Source organism: Manis pentadactyla, chromosome 14 (genome assembly GCF_030020395.1).
Source record: "Manis pentadactyla isolate mManPen7 chromosome 14, mManPen7.hap1, whole genome shotgun sequence".
NCBI lineage: Eukaryota > Metazoa > Chordata > Mammalia > Pholidota > Manidae > Manis > Manis pentadactyla.
This window is the reverse complement of record NC_080032.1, coordinates 35,525,449-35,546,675: the sequence shown is the minus strand read 5'-3', so window position 1 is coordinate 35,546,675 and position 21,227 is coordinate 35,525,449. Positions and strand designations below refer to the sequence as shown.

General features: G+C 36.2%; 1 protein-coding gene across 39 annotated transcripts in view; it reads right to left on the bottom strand.

Annotated features, from left to right (window-relative positions):
* Positions 1-21,227, bottom strand: part of CLASP2 (cytoplasmic linker associated protein 2) — a 207,596-nt gene that overhangs the window by 66,927 nt on the left and 119,442 nt on the right. For 20 of the 39 annotated variants that reach the window (XM_057491791.1, XM_057491797.1, XM_036892375.2 and 17 more), the window contains 8 exons: positions 18,661-18,720; positions 17,531-17,608; positions 16,730-16,897; positions 14,558-14,613; positions 13,393-13,569; positions 6,969-6,992; positions 5,094-5,111; positions 2,844-2,945 (listed from right to left, as the gene is read on the bottom strand). In XM_057491791.1, the coding sequence (XP_057347774.1) occupies positions 2,844-2,945; positions 5,094-5,111; positions 6,969-6,992; positions 13,393-13,569; positions 14,558-14,613; positions 16,730-16,897; positions 17,531-17,608; positions 18,661-18,720 (683 nt within the window). Of the gene's footprint in view, positions 1-2,663; positions 2,691-2,843; positions 2,946-5,093; positions 5,112-6,968; positions 6,993-13,392; positions 13,570-14,557; positions 14,614-16,729; positions 16,898-17,530; positions 17,609-18,660; positions 18,721-21,227 lie in introns of all 39 variants that reach the window. The other 19 variants (XM_057491788.1, XM_036892293.2, XM_036892338.2 and 16 more) reach the window with 2 other exon arrangements.

The window sequence follows — 21,227 nt, the reverse complement described above, 5'->3', positions numbered from 1 at the left end:
CAGTACATTTAATAGTTTTTACAGCTGACAAACTGAAATCAGACACTCATGTACAAAGCAGATGAAATGAAGTTGCAAAAGTAAATGTAAATTCTTTAGCTTTTCGTCTGATAGCCTAACATCTAAATAATTAAATGTTTAAGTTTTCATATTTAAACATTTAATTTAAAACTACAGATAAGGAAGAACTACAAAATCTTATAGTTCATGAAAAATTACATGAAAGAGCTACAAATTTTCTTTCTTTAGACACACGAGAAAAAACAAACGGGGTAGTAGGGAAGGGAGACAAAGTTTCTGACAGGCTGTACAATCATTTGTACATAACCAGTCACTGCTCACAACAACAAAAAGACACAATCCTTACATAAATGTAAATCTGGAAGTCCCTCCACTGGGTCTGCTTTTATTTATTTTGGTCAGCTGCCAGAACACACCAGCTTTGACCCAAGAGATTTTATTTTTTCTAAACGGTGATATAAAGATATAGAAAGACCATGCAAACCCTGATGAATTACTTTACAACAAAGATGGAGATCACAGCAATATTTCTGTGCAATGTTGAAAAGAAACTTGCATTAAATTACATAGGGCCACGATATCCTTTTTCAAACAAATAAGCAAGCAACAGACAAAACCCTAATATGATTTAAAACCTAAGTGACTGTATTGTGCCAAAGTCTTCTGATCTTAAAATCCTAGTAGATCTAAAAAGCCTATCATTATGTCCTCACCATGTAGGAGAGGCCTTGAAGTGTTGTAAATTGAGTTTCAAAGTGAAAAGCCCAATGTAAAAAATTACTCTGTATTCTGCTGAAGGGATCAGCAGTTAAATATACCTGAAAGGGAGGTCCTTAATAATAAAGATCAAAAGATGTACACAAAGCACTTTGAAGCTTTGCCATGAGTTTAGTCTTTGCATTACTTTAGAAGAGGAGTTAAGTAAAACATCTCACATAAAACTGAGTTTTATCCTTGAGATACTGGATATGGACAGTATCTGGTCGCTACCTTTTCTTTATGCTTCAAATTTTCTCGCTGCACCATTATTTATTTCTTTTCTTCCTGAAGGCCACAAGAATAACAAGGCACAGAAGTACACAACAGGAGCATGAAATTCAGTTGACATCAGGGTAAGAATAATAATGAGGATCATGTCATCAGCTAGTACTCTGGGCCCAGGCACTGCCTTAGTGTATTAAATATACCACATCACTGAAGTCTCACAACAACCCTATGAGATTATCCCCTTCATTTTACAGATGAGCATTCAGAAATACAGCACAGCACCTTTACATAACCTGGAAGAGCCCTGATGAAAATCTGGGCAATACGGCTCCAGAGTCCATGGTCTAAATCACTGCTTCTCAGACTTTACTGTACAGCAGATCACTTGGTGACCTTATAAAGACAGAATTCAGAAGAGATGTGGTGGCATGAGACTGTGTACTTCTAACTTGCTCCCAGGTGATGTGATGCTGGTCTGGGCACGACACTTGGACTGGAAAAGCTCTAAACTACGATGCTACCCTGCTAAAGATTAAGTTACTTTGAAAAATTACTCTGAAAATATGTAAGATTAGGGAAGAATGTGGTATAATTTATTCCTCATTTGGTTGGGAGAAGAGCCCTTACCCACAGGTACCTATCATTTTTCTTTTATGTAAATAATCTTCAATTTGCAAACCAATTTAATTGTGTGGTTTCTGCTTAGTTTCAAGACTCTTGCTGAGTGCCCCATTATTACTTTGCCTGGACATTTTTTTACTTTGGGAAGAAGAGAAGAGGAGAATCTGGTAGGCAGTACTTGTGTAATCACCACTCTGGTCTCCTCTAAGCCCAGCTCTTTTCCCTGATTGCAAGATTCAAGAATTAAAGATTCAAGTTAAAAAAAAAGACATACAGGGCATCTTGATAAATTCACCTAAACAACAGTGGAAGATAATTAAATCTATTTCTTTTCAAAATAGCTATAGAATAACCTCAGAATTAGTTTTCTAGGAAAAACTCCTGTTTTTAGAGATAAGTGCTAACAAAAACCTTTTGATAAAGAAGGAATGGGAATAAACTCTTTTAAATTAATAATGCCACTAATGTATGCATTACTATTCTGGAACACATCAAAATGGATCATTCATTTTACCTAGACCTCAGAACTGTGCTTTTTAATGATTGTGCTTAGGAATAACTCAGTTCCCAAAGAAACAGCAAAAATATAAACCTAAAATGTAACAAGGAACACAAAAGAACTGGCCATTTCAGTTTGTTTCCTCACTATGTATGAGTACATACCTGCCAATATGCTAATCACATTCTAAGAGACTTTGGGGAGAGTACAAAGATACCACTTATCTGTTCTAGAATGGCACTAGCTAGATGCTACTGGATTTGGTGCTAACATATGGTAATTATTTTGCCTCTAAAATGCATAATTTTCCATATTTGCAAGTTTCTGAGTAGACTGTGAAAACCTTAATGCTAGGAGATGTGTCCTATTTAAAATATCTCCATGCAAAAGTTTGTACAGCAGATGAAGTTTTTCTTTCTAAGTGGCAGATATCAATGATGCAGCCCTAATAACACACCAAAGACAAGACAACATCCACTCAAAAAAATTCCAAAACATGCACAACTGACCCAAAACATTGAAAAAAAAAAAATACCTTCATTTTTGTCAGGTGATGATGAACCTAAAGTACAGAACAAGAACTCAGTATGTGGCTTGTCTTTTTTGAAATTAGCTTTGTCTTTATCCACTGGTAATCTCCTAATACAGTAACATACAAGCAACATACTTATCCTAACATATCACAAATACAGGCAAACTGATGGGCAATACGTACGCTGTGACTGAGACACCATTTTCGTTCGGCTTCTTCCTCTAGAATCTGCCTTGGAATTTCCCATGCCAGCCAGTGGTGCAGAAAGCTTTGCTCTCACCCGGCCTAAGGAATAAAATTATTTACATAATTAAAAAAGACATTTTTCAGTAATAATACTTAGTAATGTGGGAAAAAAACCTCACTATAATTTTCTAATTGGGTGAGCCTGTCAAGTATGATTGAATTCTGTAACAATGTAACCACCACTTACAGTTGTATTTCTCTTAAAATAAAAACAAAACAAAACACAGTTCTTTCCATGTTGCACCACAAGCTGCCTTTCCTTCAAAGGTAAGAATAAAGTCAAACTGAAAGACTTCAATTCTTCGTTTGTCATTATTAGTCCAGTGATGCAGAGCTACGATTATCACTGTGGGCATGTCACTTGTTTCTTAATTGGTAGTTCTAATTCCAAAATTCCAGTTTCCATGAAATTTAATTTACTCTCAAATCCAGCCTATGATTTTAAATGTATGCCTAATCTTAGAAACAATAGCCCAAACAATCCTTTTGACTAGAGAAAATACCAGGGAAACTATCTCATCTTTTTGTCCTCTGTAAATATCAGATTACTACAGATGTACATGGACATGTTTACTGTTCTCTTCCCTCAACCAATTTCTTTTCTAAAATGGCTTGAGGAAATACCTATCACATACAAATTGGCACTTTTCTTGACACATTTCCTTCTTCACCTCCCAGATGCACTCCCTTCTCCTCCAACACTGCCTCATCCCCTCCACGAAACCAAGTCATAAGAATGGATTTCTAAGGTTCTTGATCTAAGGTTCTTGAACCGAAGGAGAAAGTGCATATGGAAGTGCTTAAGTAAACTGTCATTAGTAAAAACAAAAATATATTTGTAGCAGGTACTTTGATGTTCTCAAGCAACAGCCTCAACCACTATCAAATTGGAACCAATACCAAACAGAACCATAAAGAAGCGTTCAGAATCCTTTTTAGTTAAAAGGCACAACTTACAGGGCAATCTCAATATACTACCAAGCCTTTAAAAAGCCTAAATATTAATTTATTAATTAAAAAATATATTGAAGTGTAAGGAGAAACTACAAAATTAAGAAACAAGGGAAGATAAAGAGAGTGATTAAGAACTAGGAATAAAACAGAAGCAAAACCAGAATTATTGTTGGTAGAGTCCTAAAGCAGTTTATCAACTTCAAGGTCCCTAGTAAGCCCATAGTTCAGGCCTTTTACTTCACCCTTTTAGAGTTTGTTTAGAGTAGGACACAATGTTCTCCTAACTAAGAAGTAAAACAGAAAGACAAAATTATTATTTTTGAAATGGAGAATTTTTCCAAAATGACAAAGAAATTAGGGTAATGTAAAGATTTAGATACCACCATTCTGAATTACAATGCCATAGTATCAGAAACCATTTTATAGAGCACGCCAATAAAAGTTGAAATACAAAAATATTTCAAATGTATCAGAGTAAATATGAGACCAAAAAAATGTTAAATATCACAAGAAAATGTCATCCATGTAAAACTTAGAAGAAGAAAAAAAATGTGTTTAGAATGAGAGGTTTAGTAAGTCAGGATAAATACAAATAAGGTAATATAAACATAAAAATTGAATTTGTTTCCTTTCTACAAATTAAAAAGAAATAATTTTATTTTAACATACACTGGCTCAGCAAAAGAAAGTATTAAGTTTTTTGTAATCCCAAATTCAGATCATATATGCAATTCTCCAGTCACTGATTCAAAACCAAAGATACATTTTTTTTAAAAGCTGACTAAATAAAAGCATTAAAATACTGATGATATTTAAATTCCAATAAATAAATAAATAAAGCAATGGCACATGCTTCCCCCAAAGTATAAATGGATTGGCATAAATTAAAGAACAAAAGCACAAAAACAAAAGCATTAATTAAACTACTGAAAAAAAAAAAGGAACTATGTACTAACTTTATACTAGATTTTATTAAACGTGTTAAGCAATTATGTTTTTCCAGAATGAGATGATCCAAGATAAAAGCAAAACTCCAGTACAAAGAATTAAAAAAAAAAAAGAAAATCTACATATATAATGCAACCAAACATAAAATATAGAGGCTACCACTACTGGCAAATTACATATATTTGCAAAGAAATTAGCCTATTTTAGTTTTAAACACTTAATACCTACTCATGAAAATATTAATGTAAAGGTATTTGTGTTACTAACAAAATGTATAATTCTTACCATCTTCAGATGCTGTTCCTAAATAAGAAAAATAAAACAATAACATTTCAACAAATTCTGCAAATGCTGATATTAAGATCTACCTCATGCCTCCCACCCAAGACTAGAATGAAAGGATGAAAACAAAAAATGTCTTCTAGACTGACAGCCTTACATTAATTTTTAAGAGGTTCATTTTGAGAAAAAACATTGAAATAACCTAATGACTCACAACACAAAAAAGGTAAACCTAAATAACTGAAAATGGCAAAATTCTGTAATACTTTTAACTGCTCTATTTCATACTTAAAATTTGAAATGGTGAAGAAAATTAATCACTCAAGAAAGATGCAACTCTTCTTGCTACACTGATGGACAGTGACTACAATGGGGTATCAGGGGGGACTCGCTAATATGGGTGAATGTACTAACCACATTGTTTTTCATGTGAAACCTTTGTAAGAGTGTATATCAATGATACCTTAAAAAAAAAAAGATGCAACTCTGACATTTCTCTCTTAAAAATGAAGATTTTTATATAAGTCTTTCCAAAGTAGGATTTTCAAAAGGTAGTCTATGAAAGGACTAGCAAAGCTGATTACAAACAAGAGAATGAAATCCATGACATAGGCCTCATGAACCCAGTACTTTCATTAAAGCATTACAAAGACTATTGATCCATCAGTTACTTCCTCAGTGCTTACATGTGCTTCCTAAGATGTCAATGAAAACTAGCAAAAATGATCAAGTAGACATACCACAACTCACTACTACTAAAGAGCACAATGTTTCTCTGTGTATACATATCAGTGAGAGTAACACATGTAACATAGGTGATTTCTACAACAGGCTGATGTTTCTGACCCAAATAACAAAGTATTTTGATCTGGAAAGTGAGAATAATTTGTTTTTCAAGGATTCAGAATCTCAGGGTTAGAAGTGATTATCAAAGGGTTTAAAATATAGAAACTATCTCTAGGTGGGCTTTCCTTTCATTCAATAGTTTTTAAATTTATGAAGCACATTAAACATGCAGAGGAACACAGAAACTAATATAAGTAACAGTCATGTACCCAAACCAAGGTTAAATAAATCTCCCATTCCGTCAGAATGGAAGATAGACCAATTTCAGAGTTTATATAATAAATGACAGAAAAATAGTTCTCCATTTTTCCTAGCTCTCATACTATGATTTACAGATTCAACATCTTCTTTCAAGTCCTTAAAAAAAGCTCAAGCTCCTATACACCATTATGGTGGTATCTGATGAAGGGAGGGGAAAATGTAGATAATAAGCTGCCTGGTATCAGACAAAAAAACACCATACAGATAAAAAAAAAATCATCATATTGAACCAAGCAACTACAGATAAACAAGAATTATTTGAATTTTGTTTGAAATTTAAAAGGCAAAGCCTAAAAACTTAAGAGTTCAGTTTTGATTAGATGTTAATTTAAAACTCACTCTCAAAAAACAGCACCTATAACCTGAATTTTATTTTCAAAAATAACAATATGAATCTGTAAAATTTGTCTCTCTGTAGCAGTTAGTAAGGAGTTGAATCAAATCAGTAATGAGATTCCTTTCCATTCTTCTGAATTTAATATTTCAGAAAAAGACTTAAGAAATCAAAAATACTTCTAAGAATGCAAGTAAAAAAATTTAAGATAACCTATTTAACTTACAACTAACAGTGACGTAGTATTTGAGTAGACTGCAAAACCCAAAAGTGGATATGCCTAGCCCAAAATTCAGAGAATTATGTACCCATTTTCACATTAAGATTACCGCTAAATAAGTAATCTATTTTTAGAAATTAAGAGAAGGAACAAAGATATTATATAGAATCTAAGAGCCATAAAAACCTTCAGTAGCAGAATTAGAAAAAGTTCTTACCATCCATCTTGTCAGATGTATCCTCTTTGATCAAAGAGCAAGCAAAGAACAGAGAAAAACTTAGTATGTTAGAAAAAAATTATTTTATAATCTCTAGAAAATATTATTTTTAAGAAGGCAGAATTCATAGCACAGACATATATATATACATATATGAAGCTTGCTTTTAATTAACACATACCAGGAGATTAAACTTGAGGTTCCCATGTGAGGTAAAGAGACAAAACAAACAAAAAGCAATAATGAGTGTGATTTTCACCAGCCTAGAGAGGGTCGTGAAGCCCATGTTCCAAGCCTGGACCCTCGTCATCATCAAGCAAACCCTCTGCTTTGAGCAGCTGGGATCCTCATCAGTCTTCTTGCCTGGCGTTTCCCTTACAGCCATGGTATAAACCCAAATTCTACTCTTTTGCTTTCTCATCTTTATCCTCTGTTTACTGCCTTGTTGTTTTGCTAAATTCCACCCTTTCTTAGAAGTTTCAGTCCCTATAAAACCTCAAATTTGGATATACCTAAGAATTCGATGTCTCTACTTCACCACTTGAGATGCCTCAACACAGAAAACTACAAAATCACAAAATCATGCTCACTGGTGCTACTAGAAACGGCGATAATTATCAGGTTTGGCCCTCAGGGACGTGCAGGCAAGTATTAACATACCAGGCTTGATGCTGCTCTTAAGAAGGGCCTACTTCTGTGGGGTTGGCCCTTGGCTGGCCTTAGTTTTGGATGCTCCTCAATGATAAGATTATTTTGTGTGCTGGGAGGGTTACTGAACTCTACTATACCAAATGAACACCTGCTTTCTTTTTGGGAATATAGAATTCTGTAACTATGGCTGGTTGTGTGGCGGTGTCTACATAACTCCTCCTTTCCATGCTTGCTCTGGACTGAGACTTTAGTGAGCTTTCCTGGGTATACTGTACATGTTTCTGCATTTTATTGTTGGAGGAAGGAGCATGTTGTTTAGCCCCTTATCCTAGCTTCTGGGAGGGAGAACTTTGAAGGCCTGTGCCTAGACTCCTCCAAACCACCTGATGAATCCTTTTCCTTGCTGATCCTGCTGTGGGTCCTTCTGCAATAATAAGCCTCAGCTACAAGTACAGCTGCTTCTGATTCCCGTGAGTCCTTCTAACAAGTACCCAAATGTGTGGCTAGTTGTAGGAAGCCCAGAAGAGTATCCTGCTTCCTCTCTCTCAATGGCTATTCCAGATCTCAAGGTGCCTCTCTGGCGCACGATCCGGACTCTGGCTCCTTAGGCAGGAAGTCACAACAACTTTCTCGATGACACTCTCTTAATTCTTTCTACTTCCAAATATATAGCTCAATCTACACCTTTCTTCATTTCCTTCCCTTCTACATCAGTGAAGCTGGTGACCCTCCCACATCAAAGGCTAACTCACCAGCTATGTGCTATACATCCTATTCCTCATGCCTTTCACAGGAACTTTGGTCATAAATTATCTCCTCTCAATCTACATTTTTAAGGTTTTCCATGTCTACTGACTCTACCATCTTAGTATTTAAACATATTGAACTCCTCCAATCTTAAAAAAGCAAAAAGTTCACTACCTCTTAACTAGCTGCTTCTTACAAATGTTCTTTTCTTGACACATCTTTTCTTGACTATCAAGCATTAAGACAGATTCTATGTCCAACTTCTCCCTCAAATGAAATCTGACTTTTGTCCACATGACACCACTGAATCCATTTATTTTCTTTTCCACCTAAGCAATTCCACAAACTCAGTTGTTGAGAACAAATACTCATAAATATGCATATGTATATCAAGGTTTCCTTAACACAAATTCTTATCTCCCATTATACCGTTTCCTCTTCAGTACAAAGTTTTAAAGGGCAAACTTCAAAACACTCATGTGATCTCTACTGCCAAAGGACTCAGCACTTAAGTGGAGGAAAAACCCTGGTGGCAACCACTTTAAGGACTGTACTGAGTTTAATATTGAAAACTTATAGAAAGAACATTCTCTAATGACTTCCAAATCTAACCTCAAGCATAGAGCTCTCTAATGAGTTCTATACCTCTGTATCTCACAGCCACTATATGTACCTCTTTCTCTATTACTATGACTCCTGAACACCTTCAGTTTGATGTCTCACAGGAACTTCAAACTCAAAATGCATAAAATGCAACAAACCTTTAGCTGCTTGTCCATTAGCAACCTACCATTAGGCTGAGAAACTCTTTTAGTCTAGAAGCTTATATCTCTTGGGTCTCCAGCACCTAGCAGAGAGCCTTGCAAAAACTAAAGTGCTCATTAAGTATTTGCTAAAAAACAAGTGAATACTCCCTCTGATCCATAAATGTTCAGCCATGATAAGCAAGGCTCAAAGCAGAAGAAAACAGAGTTCCTCGTGTGTAAGAAAGCAGAGGGGGGGTGGGGGAAGAAAGGAGGAAGGAAGGAAGGGAGGGAGGGGAAGAGGGAGGGAAAAAGTAATTGAAATAGAGAGAATGAGAAAATCCATTGTTTAAACCCTGGAAAAAGCCATAGGCAAGTAGTTCTCTACTGTGAACTTGGGCCAGGAAAAGAAAAGAGGATAGAGGGATACCATTCCCTTGTAGATATGCAATTCAAACCAAAAGAAATTAAGTCAATCTCCTGGTGCTATTACAGGCCTTCTTATGAAAAAACAAAATGCTGCAAATTGGTTTTCTAGTTCACATTTAAAACATTTCAAATACAATATTTTTTTCTGGTAATAGATATTAAATATATTGTTTTTTAAGACTCAGGATAAATCGGTTTTATTTACTTGTTTTCCGTTTTTCCCCCCACTTAAAATTAAGATACAGTTCACGTACCATAAAATTCACCTTTTTATAGAACACAATTCAGTTTTTAATATATTCACAGATTGTACTCTCATCAATATCTAATTCCAGAACATTTTCATCACCCTCAGAAAAAATCCTGTGCCCATCAGGAGTCAGTCATTCCCTCTTCCCAATTCCCAGCCCTTGGCAACTAATAATTTACTTTGTTTCTGTGGATTCACCTATTCTAGGCATTTCATATAAATGGAATATACAATATGTGGTTGGTTGTTTTTGACTTTGCAATGTTTCCAAGGTCCACCCACCTTGCAACATGGATGAGTACTTCATTTTTATGAAATGTACTCCTTTTTTGGGCTGACTGATATTCCAGTTCATTGTATGGGTGAACCTGTTCAACCATTCACCAGGTGATGGATATTTGGGTTGTTTCCACTTTTTGGCTATTATGAATAATGTTATTATGAGCATTCATGTATATGTTTTTATGAAAACATATGTTTCATTTATCTTGGATATACAGCTGAGAGTGGAGCTTCTAGATCACATAAAATGTTCACATTAAGACATTTTACTCTATGTTTAATTGAGAAACTGCGAGACTGTTCCATAGCAGCTCCACCATTTTACATTCCCAGCAGCAGAGTATGAAGGTTCCAATTCCTCCACATCCTCACCAGCATTTGTTACTGTCTATATTTTTGGTAATACCCATCCCAGTGGATGTGAAGTAGAATTTCATTGTGCTTTTGATCTGCACTTCCTAACAACTAATGATGGTGAACATCTTTTCACGTGTTTACTGGCAATTTGTATACTGTCTTTAGAGAAATGTCTGTTCAAACCCTTTGCCCATTTTTAAATAGCATTATCTTTTTTTACCGAGTTGTAAGAATTATTTATGTTTGGGGTGTAAGTCCTTAATAATATATGTGATTTGCAAAAGTTTTCTCATTCTGTGTATTCTTTTCACTTTCTTGATGACGCCCTTTGAAGCATAAAACTAATTCTGATGAAGTCCAATATATACTATCTTTTCTTTGGTTGCCTGTGTGTTTGGTGTAGTTTATCTAAGAAAACACTGCCTAACACAAGGTCACAAAGATTTACAACTATGTTTTCTTTAAAGAATTTTATAGTTATAGCTCTTATATTTGGGTCTTTGATCCATTTTGAGTTAATTTTTTGGATATGGTGTGTGGTAGAGGTCTGAATTCACTCCTTGGCATGTGGCTATTGAGTTGTTCCATATCATTTATTGAAAAGAGTTCTTTCCCCACTGAATAGTCTTGGCACCCTTGTTGAAAACCAATGGACCATAAGTATATGGGTTTGTTTCTGGTCTCTTAATTCTATTATACTGGTCTATATGTCTATCCACATTCCAGTACCACACAGATTTGATTACTGGTGCTTTGAAGTAAGTTTTGAAATTGGGAAGTATAAGTCCACTAATTTTGCTCAAGATTTTCATCCATTATGGATCCCTTGCATTTTCATATGGATTTTAGGATAAGCTTGTCAATTTCTATAAATAGGTAGCTGGATTTAGGATAGGGAGAGCATTCAATTTACAGGTCAATTTGCCACCTTAACAGTATTAAGTCTTTAAAGAACCTCGAAGTCTTTCCATTTATTTGGATCTTTAATTTCATTTAACAATGTGTTTTAGTTAATAGTGTACAAGTGTGATATAAAAAAACAAAACAAAACAAAAAATATATATATAAATGCACACACACACGTCTCTGCCTGTTTCATGACATAGCGCTCCTAAGACTTGTAATTTACAAGTGATCAGAACACTACAAATTCTAATATTTGGTCTTTGATCCTGGTACTGACATAGCTCCTAAATCCCTTGGAATTTTCTGGGTGATAGGATTATCTTTTGTTTCTAATGAGTTGATTCCTAGTGGGCTCCTGAACAGTTTCAGGATGGGGGCTGGTCACTAGAAAGATGAAGTCATATTTAGAAACTTGGAATTTTCAGCCCCTCGGAAGGGCAGAGGGGCTGGAGACTGCGTTAATGATCAATCACGCCTATGTGATAAAGCCTCCATACAAATCCTAAAAGTACAAGATTCATGAGTTTCTGGGTTGGTGGACACATGCATGTGCACTTGAATTCCATGGAGTCAGAAGCTCTTATGCTTGGGACCCGTCTGGACTCACTCCATGTATCTTTTTATCTGGCTGTTCATTCACATCCCTTAACATCCTTTGTAATAACTCAGTAATCCAGTAAATAGACCATTTTCCCAGGTTCTGAGAGCTGCTCTAGCAAATTATTATTGAACCCAAGGAGGGGCTCATGAGAACCTCTGCTGTGCAGCCAGTTGGTCAGAAGCACAGATGACAACCTGGACTTGAAGTAATGTCTGAAGTGGGAGGGCAGAAAGTCTTCTAGGATTGAGCCCTTAACCTGGGAGGTCTCTGCTAACTCCAGCTAGTGTCACAATTGAATTGAACTGTAGGACACCCAGCTGGTGTAGGAGAACTGCTTGGTGTGGAAAACCCACACATCTGATGTCAGCAGTGTTTCGAGTGTGAGAGTCAAAGAGAAACACAGGAGTGGTTTTCCCTAGAGAAGTCTTACACTTCTTTTGTTGTATTAATTCCTAAGTGTTTTATTCTTTTTGATGCTATTGTAATTGAAATTGTTTTACTTTCACTTTTGGATTGCTCTTTTTTAGCATTTAGAAATACAACTAATTTTTATATATTGATCTTGTATTCTGCAACATTGATGAACTCATTAATGAGCTCTGATAAGGTTTCTTTTTGTGGATTCCTTAGGATTTTCTATATGTAAGACAAATATTTTCTGCAAATGGTGTAGTTTTAACTTCTCTTCCAATCTGGAAACCTTTCATTTCTTTTTCTTGCCTGACCTGGCTACCACCTCCATGGCAATGCTGTTATGAAGGACAAGGATATCTTTTTCCTGATCCTGGGGGAAAGCATCCAGCCTTTCATCATGAAGTATGCCAGCTGTGGACTTTTCATAGGTGTGCTTTATCAGATTCAGAAAGTTCCCTTCCATTCCTAGTATGTTGAATATTTTTATCATGAAAGGGTGTTCCATTTTTGTCAAATGCCTTTTTTTGCATTACTGCAATAACCATACAATTTTTGTCCTTTATTCTAATATGGTATAGTATATTGATTTTAATATATTGAAATAACACTGTATTCCTAGCAGGTCATGTTTTAATACAGAGAAGTTTTATGAAAATTAAAATCATTTATCAACCGCCTGCTAACTTTGTTACATCTTTGTTAACACCTTTGCCTAGTCCTTCAAGAAGTAGGAAGAAGAGACCAGAGAAGATGGATACAAGGCCAGTGCTCTCCCCAAACTCCCTCAATAACCTGTGATTGGATGTGGTGGTAGTGCAGAACTGTTAAATCATTAAATCAAGAAATGCCCCTCTGATTAAGATAATTAGGAGGAAAACAAGACAGCTTAGGTATCTCAGAACCTATGTCTTAAGAATGGGATCATAGTAAAACATATGGAGTATCCTTAACCAGTAAAAATGAAATAGAAATGATTAAGATGTCACTATCATCCTGACTTCACTGAGAAAACATTGTACAACTTCCCATAATCAGCTGCCTTACCCAGTGATGCATAGGAACCTGGATTCAGCGCACCCATCCCGAGTCGCCCACTCCGCGCGGCCTGTCCAGCAGCGTGATGTGCCTTCGCACCAGCGGCAGCATTCACATCAATATCACTCCGTGAGCGCTGCAGGCTTCCTGGAAGGGAGCTGGCTTTGCTGCTGCTCCCTGCCGACACTACAGGAAATAGAGCAAAGGGAACCTGTAGCATTTACACCACCACAAAGAGCATAAAAATTATACACATGTGAAACCATCACAAACCAATCCATGATGACAAAGGGTCAAAGAGGAAGCAGTGGCCAAATGGACACTACTATGTACTGCATAGTATCTTAAAGTCAGAACACCTCAGTTTCAATCCCGTCACACTAATCTTCTTGGCCAATCTTCTCAGTATTTCTCTACCTATTTCACTCTTTCTTAAAGTGGGAAAAATCAATGTATTTTGCAAAATTCACAGGACTCTCTAACAGACAAAGTGATGTTTATGATTGCTTCATGGAAAAGAAGCACCAGTCAAGATAAATAGATGGTAGCAGTACTATTTTTTTTTAACTATCAGAAACCTGTCAGGAGTACTAGCTCAGGAGGAGGGTTATTCAGAAAACAATGAAGGTTCTGCTCCTTGCAGGCAATGCAAAGTGAGCCAATAGATCTCTGGTCATTTAGTTTCCCAGTTTTAAAAATGAGGATTTTTATAATCTGTGACTTATGTCCCATTAATAGGCTGTGAAATCAACAGAACAGATTGCGACAAGCATTTTAAAGAAGTGAAATAGAATAGAAACCACAGTGCGTAAGAGTAAGCGCTGCCTGCAACTGCAGAGTATACTATACATATATGCTGTGTACAAAATATACACACACTCTGTGTGTACTGTCTGAATATAATGGGACATGCTACATTGTGTATATTATATAGAGCATATGGCATAAAAACATAGGTATTGTGTATGTGAGTGGTACTGTAGATGGTAGTTTAAAAGCTACTGCTTTTAACTGTTTAGCTTTTAAACATTTTTTAAAACCACTTTAAACTTTCAAACTCTTGATGTGACCCACAGTGAGAAAGTTATTTTACATAGTGACTTTTATGCCACTTACAAAGTAGCTTTTAATTTACTTATTAGGTACAACGCTCTCACTTAAAAAGGCAATTTACCTCTTCCAGCCACAGTTGATGGGTTTGCTGTAGACCATTTGGAAGAAAAAGGGCGACTGCAAGGTAAAAAGAGATATTCTTAGTAAGAAGACGTAATGTATCACTCCTCCCCTAATAATGAATGAAAATGCTCTTAGTAGAGGTTACTGAAGAGTTGAGAAGTACTCCTAATTTTAATTCACCACTCACTTTAAGACAGTGCTGTCACATATTAACAGCATCTCAAACAGCTGTGAAGCAGAAATGAAATAACTAGCAAATAGACTGTAAGCTCTGCAGAGATGGGGCCAGGCTGCTGCTGTTCACACTGGTCCTCATCACACTTATTACAGTGCTCACCAGAGGACTCACCAACAGCACCCTACGACATTTGTATTCTGAGTATTTTTTTTACTTACAAAGAGAGAGAGGTAGTGTTATTCCAGCACTTAGGGAATTCAGTGTAACCAAAGCCTCTAAGCCATAATGGCTGTGGCCATGGGCATTTCACCCAGTTACCATGTAGGTCTCAGACTGCCTACAGAAGAGCTACAGAGTTTGCCTGTAACAGGCAACAGAAACACGGCTAAAAACTAGTGCTGAGATAATATGCATGCTTGCGGAGCAAAACAGCTATAATTGTCTCAAAAAATTCACCATGTCCCTTTTTTAATATCTTTTTTGAGTATCTTAAATTATAATGGTACTTCAAAGCCGGTAGATAAATTATATACCTAAATATGTAAGGGGGTTCTGGAAAGCTTATCTATACATTTTAAAGGTGGGGGGAAGAAAGAAGCAAAAGCCCTAAACTGGTTAACATTAGGCTATTGAAAAATATTCTTTAAGTTATTATGATCAAATGGTAGATTTGGTGTTTAGTTATTAAACCCAATATTATATTAGTTTTATAACTGTTTCCCCTAAAATTGTTCCCCTATTAGACTGAGGCTGACCACTTCAAGGTTCATAGAGTTTAAAGCTGTTTATGTTTAAAGATGTTACACTAGAGTAAAATACAGTATCTTGTTTAGATATTTACGACTCCAAGTATGGTCTACTGATAAAAAAACTGACATCACCTAGAAACATGTAAAAAATGCAAAATCTCAGGCCCTATCCCATACCTACTGACTCAGATTCTGCATTTTAAAAAGTTCTTCAGGGGACTCATATGCACTTTAAAGTCTGGGCATGGAAAATAAAAGTAAAGAGAAAAAAGCACCAAAGCTGATGTGAGGTGAAGGATTTACCACAAATTTAAATCAAAATCTAGATAAGTAATTATTCTTACAATAATTATGTTTTTTGAAATCAGATTATATCTGCTTTTATTCTGAAAACGAACAAGTCACTGACCTTCAGTACAATGCTCATAAGACCCTGTGAGTGCGTTCTTGAATTCTGTGCCCCACCTGCCTCACCTGCCTCACCCTGGTCCCAGTCCTACATCAGAGAGCTGCCAAAGCAACCAGCAATCTTTGTGGGGGCAAGGTGCCAAAGAGACAGGAGTTACAGAGAGGTAAGCTCCCACTTTGTAAGCTCTTCTTCCCTGGGGAAATCTGCATGTATTTGTGGCCACTGCCAGAGAGCAGAGGAGACATTAGAGATTTTAGCAATCTCACAGGGCTAGAGAGACAGAAAATAAGGTCAAGGCTGCCAAAGCAGCAAGGGTTTAAGGAGCCAACCTAATGATTAGAATGGAATTACAGAGAAGTGAGGTCAGATACTAGATAATTTTCACCCCCTTGAGGGATTTGTTGGAATCTTAAGCTGTGCAAAAAAGGCAAAGAAGGAATCCAGTGGAGTTTTTAAGAGTCACAGTGCTGCTTAAGAATTCTGAAGATGAATTCTGACTCTCCATTACAATTCCTCCATTACAATGTTCTAGAAATGGGCTACTTACTGCATGAACGATTTGGGGGTATTATAAAAGGTATATAAACAATGTTTGCTAATCTTTTTCACAGACATGAACATACAGAAACAAAATCTGAATCACTAAACTCTTCATCCAAAGAGAGGAAGTTACATTGGCATGTAATCCAATCCTGGAGGCACAGGCAGAAAGTAAGTAAGTACATCTGAGTCATCATTCTTTTAAAGCTTTAAGTGACAGCAAGCACAGAATCAACCATTCAACTCTGGGAAGGCGGGGAGAGGAAGAAATCAGTAATCATTTTATGACCTTACTTGAGACTTTCTTGTGAGCTAGATGAGGACCTGTCTGATTGTGGAAGAGATGCCACACTGCCAGAACTCTTCAGGTAAGTCTGAAGACTCTTCTGATAAGATGGCTCAAGGGAATTGTACAGTGTTTCAGCTTCACCAGGAAAGTGGTTTCTAAGACCCATGTATGTCCTGTAAAGCAAATGAACAAACAAAAAGTGGGGGACCACATAAAGCAATAGCTTTACATGATCAGACATTCACATAAAACATGTATATTCAAGAAGAATGAAGATGGGCCCACAGAGTTTTTAATACATTCACTATGTGTCAAGTGAATACTTCCTAAATTTATTAAGTTTCGGTGGAAAGATGGCAAGCTTTTGGGAAAAGTTCAAAATCTGGCAGTTTTGATCCTTATGGTTTGTATGGCCTTGGGTAAATCCCCAAGTCTCTGAACATTAGTTGCCAATCTATGGAGATTCTACCTTTGCAGATCATTTTAAAGATTAGAAAATAAAATTTATGAAGTACCCCTTACAGTATTAGGTACATAACACATGCTCAATAAATGATGGTTATTTTTGTTCACAACACAAGTGAGAATGTAATAAGAATACTGATGATTATACAAATGACAATGAGAAGTAAACTGTTAGACATCAAGTATAGATTTAATGGAGAAAAATCAGTCTCAATTTTACTTAAGAGCTAATCAAATAGAATACTTGGGACACCTGGTGTTTTCATTCTCCCAGTTTAACCCCTTTCAAAGAAAAGACCAAAGTGTCTTTAAATTGTCACACAAAAAAATTATAGACTTACTTTCTTGCCTCTACTCTGGCCTCAGCATCAGCATCATGAATTCCCTTCTTAATAGTTTCAACCAAGACGGCTGCATGTCTATAAAATAAAACATCTTTACATTCATGTAAAACTACGTATTTCACCACAAATGATATTTACTGCCTATATGTTAGACATCAATCACAAAGGGGCAGGGGAAGTAAACAGATTAACTAGTTCATAATAATAATAAATCTAAGATTGCAAGATTTCTAATAACCCACCTCAAACATTTCATTCATATATGATTTCTTTCTGACAAGTCAAAGATTAAAAACCTGAAAATTATCTTTTTATGGAATCCAGATAATATATTTAGTATTCAAATTTAAAATTTTTAATGAATAAAGGACCTTCTATATAGTTTTTTATTAACCCACCAATGTAGAAAATGATCTAACAGTATGATCAGTTATGATCTGACTAAAGTAAATAGCCACCACAAAAGAATGTAAAGAAAATTTGAAATTATATTATGCCTACATTACGAACAAATTCTATTTTTTTTAAATGGGCTGTGAACAGATTTAATAATTTCCATGAAAGTGGAAAATCAGGAATGTATTCATGTATGTATATCCCACACTTCAAAATTGAAATGAATGAGAAATAGAGCCATGCCAATGGCCAGTGACTGACTAGCTGCCCATGTTTTCCTTTTTCATCTCAGAGCTACGTCAAGACACTGCCCAGTACATACCTGATGGCTGGTGTGGAGAAACTTTCCAACAAATCTTTTCCTTTTTAAAATCTCCTTCCTCCGAAAGAAGTGTCTTCCTTCTATCTTAAACCATTCATTACTTGAATAATTGCACCTCAGGAAACCTATCTCACCTGACTAGAGATATATTTTTAAATTTTTGACCAATTTAGCATGGAATATCTTACATAACCTATTCTACTTAAGAGACCCTCACTCACTCCACAGACAGAAGAAAATCAGAGCTATAATGAATAAGAGGAACATGACACCACAGCTTTAAAGGAAAACCAGTACAATTAACTTTTAAGCTAAATGAGAAATAATACAAAACCAACATCGTCAACTTCCAAAAAACTGCAGAGGGTAGGGAAGTGGGGGGTGGGGGGAGGATAGGATCAATGCATACCTTTCCAGTGAATGAGTTTGCCACTCTTGTAACAATAAATCTAAAAATTCAAATGAACGCCTGAAAAATAAAAGTTAATTATGACTAAATGTTATAACATTTGTACAAATGTAAATTTACAACTAAATATTAATTAATACTTTCTCTTATAATATTGCACTTTGCTCCCTGAATTAAAGTCTAAGACATGTTTTTAGGTATTATAACTGTCAAATACTTAACTTATTTATTTATTTCCATTTTCTTATTATTTTTTATTAAGGTATCATTGATATACACTCTTATGAAGGTTTCACATGAAAAACAATGTGGTTACTACATTTACCCATGTTATCAAGTCCCCACCCATACCCCACTGCAGTCACTGTCCATCAGTGTAATAAGATGCCAGAGTTCCTATTTGTCTTCCCTGAGCTACACTGTCTTCCCCATGACCCCACACACACCATGTGCATCAATCATGATACCCCATCCCTCCCCTTTGGTAACCACTAGTCCCTTCTTCGAGTCTGTGAGTCTGCTGCTCTTCTGTTCCTCCAGTTTTGCTTTGTTGTTATACTCCACAAATGAGGGAAATCATTTGGTATTTGTCTTTCTCCACCTGACTTATTTCACTGAACATAATACACTCTAGCTCCATCCATGTTGTTGCAAATAGGATTAGTTTCTTTCTTATATGGCTGAATAGTATTCCATTGTGTATATGTACCACCTCTTCTTCATCCATTCATCTACTGATGGATACTCAGGTTGCTTCCATATCTTGGCTATTGTAAATAGTGCTGTGATAAACATAGGGGTGCATATGTCTTTTTGGAACTGGGATCCTGCATTCTTAGGGTAAATTCCTGGGAGTGGAATTCCCAGGTCAAATGGGATTTCTATTTTGAGGAACCTCCATACTGCTTTCCACAATGGTTAAACTAGTTTACATTCCCACCAGCAGTGTAGGAAGGTTCCCCTTTCTCCGCATCCTTGCCAGCATTTATTGTTTCTAGTCTTTTCTATGTTGGCCATCCTAACTTTATGCTTAACTTATTTTGAGGCTCCAACTATTTATATGCTAACATGTTCAAAAGTATCTTAAGGGTGCCCCATAATTTGAACTTAAAATGTTGGTCAAATATAAGATTTAATGAATTTCTTTTAATTTAAAAACTACCTGTAAAACACCTACTATGCACTAGAAACTGAAGATACCCAATGGTCACCAAGGAAGATATAATGGATCGTCCTTTTCTTGTTTCCTTAAATACACATGTAAAAGAGTCTTAATCAAGTACTTGTACATTTTCTCCTTCACCCTCTAGCTCTCAAACTGGTATCTGATGACACAGCTCTGCCCTCTTTTTCTTTAAATACTTTTTTCTCCACCTACTCTTAAATGGGTGCTTACCTGGTTGATGCTCATTTCAGCCCACTCCTTCTTTGCAGTCTTTACTTGGCAACACTGTTTGCACCTTTAGCTCTATCAACTATGCTTCTCACACCTAGCCCTTTACCTTTAGCACTGGTCTTCAGTTCAGCTATTAATAGGTTTCAACCAGTTCATGGACATCTCTACATAGGCAATGAATGTCAACTCAAACACTACACACAAATGAACAAATCAATTCTTACCCTCTTAAATATACTCTTTTAGCAACTATTATATAGCCTAGGAAATGTGAAACAGGGAGGTTAAATTAACTTGCCCAAAAAGATAGAGCTGGGACTTACATGCCCTGGAGTTCTGACTCCACAGCTCACAGTCTGAAGCACTTGGCATCACCTCCCTCATCCATAGTCAATTACCAAGTCTCATTTTTACACAGGAAATCTCTGGATTTATTGAATGAATCTCTTTCAACCAACTATCATTAATATTGCTCTAATTTCAGACCCTGTCTCTCTTGCATGAGCTGTAAGAATTCCTACTTAAACTAATGCTTCCCACTATCCCTTTTAATCATTGTTCACAGCTGGAATAAAAACTAGGATGCCGCCATTACCAAAATGTGTCAAAGTATAGAACGTCAGAATTCCTCTTCAGAACATTCAAAGTCCTCTATACTGACTTCAGCCTACTCCCGTGCTCCTACAGTCCACCTCTTTTCTTCCTAACACCTTCCGTTTATCACATCTGACCCCAATGGCCTGCCTGATGGCTCTGCAGCATGCGGCACGGCTTCACATCTCTGCCTGGTTTATACCCCCAACTCACTTCCCCTACAGTTACTGAATTGCTTCCCATTTCAAGGCAATTTCATGATGCATTTATTTCCTGACTCCGCCTTCTCTGTCACATTCCTATTTCTCCATTACAATTTTCCTCAATGTAAGAAAAGGATTGGTAAACTTTTTCTGTAAAGGGTGAGAGAGTAAATATTTTAGGCTTTGCAAACCACATTCAGTCTCCATGTCCATGTTCTTCTTTCCTCCTTTTCAACCACCCTTCAAAAATGTAGGAAACAGTCTTAGCTTAGGGGCTGTACAAAACTAGACTGTTAGCCAGATTTGACCAGTGGGCTGTAGTTTTCTGACCCCCAACACAGAAGAGAGGTGATTAGACAATTGTCTGTCATCAG